Source organism: Notamacropus eugenii, chromosome 1 (genome assembly GCF_028372415.1).
Source record: "Notamacropus eugenii isolate mMacEug1 chromosome 1, mMacEug1.pri_v2, whole genome shotgun sequence".
NCBI classification, from domain to species: Eukaryota; Metazoa; Chordata; class Mammalia; order Diprotodontia; family Macropodidae; genus Notamacropus; species Notamacropus eugenii.
Window position 1 is genome coordinate 452,017,196 of NC_092872.1, and position 5,798 is coordinate 452,022,993.

The following is a 5,798-nucleotide window of genomic DNA, read 5'->3' on the forward strand; positions in this document are numbered from 1 at the left end:
TGAGAAAAGAGAGAGAAGTCGGACGTTGTAAATGAAGAGGGACAGCATTCCACACGTTAGGAGCTGCCAATAAAAATACCAGAGATGGAAGGTGGAGTACGTTATCTGAAGAATGACAAGTTCAGTGTTACAGGATTGTAGAACATGTTGTGAGGGTTGGTGTAAGCAGAGGTGGGTGGAGAGTAGAAAATATAAGAAGGGACGTTAGTAATAAAATAGAAAGAGAAGAAAAGTGGGTGATCGTTACATATTAGTTTCACATTAGTGTATTGTAACATTGCAGCAAGACTTTTTGACCAATTACCATTTAAGTTCATGGACACAAATGATAGGAAAGGAAGCTAAAGGCAGATAATACCATGATCATTCAACCTTCCAGTTCCAATGGATCATTCCCTGCTGCTTTCTCTCCTCCCTGGAACTTTGCCATTTTCTGACGAGAGACTTATGGCTGCCATTAAGACTCGGAAACTACCTAAGTCACATCCTTTCTACAACCCCATGACATGTTATATATTGGCTTATTATTTAGAGAATATTTCTGAATGCTTTGGATGTCAAATAATAAAACTACTTTCTTTTCTTAGGTTTCACTATTCATGAGTGAAAATGATCTTTGGAAATATTCTCACTGCAGATATAGATGGTTCAGTAAAAAGTTGACTCAGATGACATCTCAGGTCCCTTTCAACTCAAAGATTTTATGATGCTGAGGTTACATCTCTACATGAAATATAGGTTGGATCCTTTCAAAAGAAACAGGAACATCCAACATGAACCAGAACAACCATACCAGGGTGACAGAATTTCTGCTTCTGGGACTTTCTGATGACCCTCAGACTCTATTGCTACTCATTTTATTGTTCTTGGGGGTCTATTTAGGCACTGTGCTTGGGAGCTTACTCCTCATCTACCTAGTTCTAACTGATTCACAACTCCATACACCCATGTACTTTTTCCTTTGTAACTTGTCTCTGGCTGACCTTGGCCTCTCTACTGTCATAGTTCCCCAAGCAGTAATTCACATGTTGACTAGAAGGAATATCATTTCCTTCATGGGCTGTGCAGCTCAGATATTTTTTTCCATTGTATCTGGAGCTACTCGGTGTTTGCTGCTAGCTGTGATGTCCTATGACAGGTACTTGGCAATCTGCAACCCCATGCATTACTCTATCATCATGACAGGGAAGATGTGTGGTCAATTGGCATTAGGATGCTGGGTCAGTGGTATTGTTACATCCTCAATTGACACTCTATTCACATTATGCCTCCCCTACCAAGGAGACAATAAGATTGCCCATTTCTTTTGTGATATGCCCATTCTTTTGACCCTGGCATCTGGAGACATTCATAAAGCAGAGATGACCATTTTCTTCATGGGTATAGTGATTCTTCTTGTACCTGTGACCCTGATCCTGATGTCCTATGGTGCTATTATACTGGCTGTCATCAGGATGAAGACAACCTCGGGAAGACTCAAGGCATTCTTCACCTGTGGCTCCCATCTCATTGTGGTCATTCTTTTTTATGGGACACTAATAATTTCTTACATGACACCCAAGTCCTCCAGGGAGCAGATGAAGTGAGTTGCTGTGTTCTATGTTGTCATAAACCCTATGCTTAACCTTCTCATCTATAGCCTAAGGAATAAGGACATAATGAGAGCATTCAGGAATATAGTCAACAGGAAGTAATCCTGATTATTGTGGTATAACTGCATTTGGCTTCATTTCTTAACTTCAACACTTATTATTCAGCCATCTGGCAGAAAATAAGCATTTCCCTTTTTTTAATTGAATTATATTATTCGTTTTCAGTGTTTGATCATCAGTTCCATATATCTTAGATTTTTTTTCCATTCCCTCTCCCCAATTCCCCCCTCCCTTCCTAGTCCCTCTCTGAGACAGAATACAATCTTATATAGGTTCTACATGTACATTCCTATTAAACGCTTGTTGCATAAAAGAATTAAAATGAATGGGAGAAACTATGAAACAAAACAAAATATAATACCAAAGAAAATTGTCTGTTTCTATCTGCAATTCAATTCCATCATTCTTTCTCTGGATGTGGAAGGCACTTTGCCTTGAGTTCACTGGAAATTTTCAATGAAGTACTAAGTCTATTTGAAAAATTCCTCTCACACTGTGGTTTTTCCTGTGTACAAAGTTCTCCTGGTTCTGCTCCTTTCACTCAGTATCAGTTCATTTAAGTCTTTTGAGGCTTCCCTGAAGTCTTCCTATTCATCGTTTCTCGTATCACAATAGTATTCCATTACATTCATATACCACAATTTGTTCAGCCATTCCCCAGTTTTGGCCACCACCAAGAGAGCTGCTATAAATATTTTGGTACATGTGGGACCCTTTCCCATTTCTATGATCTCTTTGGGATAGAGTCCCAGAAGTGATATTGCTGGGTCAAAGAGTATGCACATTTTTGTAGCCCTTTAGGCATAGTTCAAAATTGTTCTCCAGAATGGTTGGAACAGCTCACAGGTCCACCAACAATGAATTAGTATTCCACCTGTCTCACATATTCTCCAACATTTATCATCTTCCTGTTTTGTCATGTTAGCCAATCTGATAGGTATGATGTGGTACCTCAGAGTTGTTTGGATTTGTCTCTCTCTAATCCATAATAATTTAGAGCATTTTTTCATGTGATTATAGATAGCTTTAATTTCTTCCTCTGAAAATTCCCTGTTCATATCCTTTGATCATTTATCAATTAGAGAATGACATGTAATCTTGTACATTTGACTCAGTTCTCTTTATATTTTAGAAATGAGGCCTTTGTCACAGAGAGTAGGTGCAAAAATTCTTTCCCAGTTTTCAAGCATTCAGGAAGTCAGCAGAAAGTAATCCTGATTATTGTGGTACAACTACAACTGGCCACATCTCTTAGCTTCAACACTAATCATTTAGCCCTCTAGCAGAAAATGACCATTTCCCTTTGACTAGGCATGAATACATAAAAATGTTGTCCTTTTATTTCATATATCTGTATGTACATTGTTGATTCACACAGTTGTAAGTGTCTGAAGCAAGATTTGAATTCATTAAGATGACTTTTTGTCTTAATATTACAGTGCTCTATCCACTGCACCACCAAGTTTCCTGCTCTAAATATGTGTGTGAACATGCGTGTGTGTATATGTGTGTTATATTTATTGTACATCCTTACAAGGATTCAATTACTGAGAGAAGTTTGAGGATGCTTAAATCTTTCCAGTTTTGGGTACAGTTATGCTAATATGGAAAACTCGGGGAAGAATATTAGCAATGTGGAAATTCCAAAGGCCTTACAAATTCTACACTAGACTTTGGGAAACAGAGTCATCTGTGGCAAAAGTATTCATGACAACAAAGAAAAGCAATCGGGCAGGCCATTAGGAATTAATTAAGTGATGTGCAAAAAGTTAACCTACCATTTTAGATATATATATATAGGTATACATAGATATATACCTACCATTTTGTCATAGTGAACTCCAGTTAACAAAGCTCTCTCTACCAATGAAGACTACCAAATATTGTAAGATATAGTGTCTTATACAAAAGTTGCCTAGGGATATGGAAGGGGTAAGTGAGTTGGTCAAGGTCACAAAGCCAGTAGTTGTGACTTGGGTACTACATTTCTTGACACTGAAGATGGTTCATATTGACTAAGTGATCCTTCCTCCCAAACTTGATCTTGTACTAGTATTTTTAGAAACATAGTTGAAGTCGTTTATGGTTTAGTGACATTGTGTATTAGTGTACATCTGAAGAACTGTGCTTTGTACCTAATGCAACATTTTCAGAGGGGAAGTCCTAAAGTGAACTCTATCCATATTATGTGATGAGGAAAATGAAAGGACTTAAAACAAGTCATATGAAGCTTGGTTCAAAGAATAACAATCTAAATTTACACTAGCAATTCTAGGTCATGTCAATATTAGGAAAACTATAAAGAAAATAGACATTATTAATAGCAAAATCATTAAATATATGATTATAGCAATAAATACAGGAAAAGCTTTTGGCAAACCATAACACATTTTGTGAAAAACATTACAAATTAGAGAATTAAATGGAATTTTCTTTCCCATATCATTAGGTTGAAAGCAAATATGCTTTTCCTTACCACAGTTACTAGATAAAATTGTAGAAATGGTAGCTACGACAATGGCTACATTTTAGCACCTCAGTGAACTTGAATTGAAAAAATGCATCTTTATTATCATTAGGCTTTTAATGCCTTTATAACCATTTATTTTATTTTATACATTCAGCGCCATTATTCTCAGAAGATTAAATGATTTAACAAGCTAGAAAAAAGGCCCATGACCCAAGAAATTTAAGAACCGAGAGCAAGAAGAAAATTTAAAAATTCATTTGCAAAAAGAAAAGAGTAATAATCTAAAAAGTTATCATGGGGAAGGAAAAGTTTAGAGAAAAAGAACGTATTAGGATCACATCTAAAATTATACTACAAAAGAGTTACTAACAGAATCTATTTGTGAACGGATTAAAAATAGAAAAGTTGATCACTGGAACAGAGTAGGTACTCAAGCCAATAGAAGTCTCATTCCAGAGTTTTGCCTGCAAGGTAGGCAGACCACTCTACTCTCACATACCCACCCCAGCAAAGTACTGGAAGTAATATAGAATGAAATAATTATAAAGAAGTGCAAAAGGATACTGCAAATTTAGTGATTATCTCTATATAGATGACTCCTAAATTGACATATATTGACTTGACTCTGTCTCCTAAGTTCCAGTCTTATTTTAGCAACTGCTTAGTGAACATTTTACCTGGATGTTTCAAAGGCATCTCCTACTCAATCTGTCTGAAGAAGAACTCATTATATTTTGGCCCAAACACAGCATTTGTAATTTTCCTAATTCTTTCAGTGCTACTATCATTTTTCTAGACACACATGTTTGCAAACTCAAATTTGTCTGCAACCTCCAAGACATGTCTGTCCTCTCTCACATTCTCTGCAAGTACATGCTTACAACCCTTGTTCAGACTCTTATTGCTATTTACCTGTTCTGTTGCAATAAGCCTCAAGTATCTTTCTGTCTCCAGTTTCTCCCTTCTCCAATCCATACTCAACACAGTTGCCAAAGTGAAAGTCCTAACACAGAGTTCTTCCAATGTCATCCTACTCCTCAAGAAATTTCCATGATTTCCTTTCGCTCAGAGGGTCAAATAAAGAATACTCAATTTGGCATTTAAAACCATTCACAATCTGGTTCTATTCTACATACCAAGGCCTATTGTACATTACTATACTTTCTCTTTAGTTCACCTAAAATGGTCTACCTGCTGTTTCAAATACACATCATTCTTTTTCATTTTTTTATTTATATGTACAGATATATGTGTGTGTGTGTGTATGCATACGTAGACAAACATATCTGCCAACTCCTTTCTTCTAAAGTCTCTCCAGGAAGCACCTGCGAGCCATTATGCCACGTAGCTGCAGCTTCCATATTTCTTCTGGTTTCATTATAGCAAGAATGTCAAGGTAGATATTATCCACTATTTTTTTTTACCAAGGATCTTAACATGTAGAGTAGCAATAATCAAAATGAATTTTGTTGAGAATCTGAAATCTGTATTATCCTTGCTCCCTCCTCCCTCTTCCCCACTACTCTACCACCCTCACTTGAGAAGTAGAAGGGGCCCACAAAGGATAGAAAACAATCTTTTTAGTTAGTTAGTTAGTTTCATGGGTTTCCCCAGCAAAAAATTAAAAAGAGTCACTATGTGACCAATCTGTGTTTAATTAGGCTAGTCTTCAGAAA

The 5,798-nt window shown here is 36.6% G+C and overlaps 1 protein-coding gene across 1 annotated transcript; it reads left to right on the forward strand.

The window, feature by feature from the left end:
- The first annotated feature begins 773 nt into the window (after positions 1 to 773).
- On the forward strand, positions 774 to 1,586 carry LOC140526745 (olfactory receptor 2D2-like). Its single transcript, XM_072643214.1, has one exon. The coding sequence runs from the start codon at positions 774 to 776 to the stop codon at positions 1,584 to 1,586; it is 813 nt and encodes a 270-aa protein (XP_072499315.1).
- Positions 1,587 to 5,798: the final 4,212 nt, after the last annotated feature.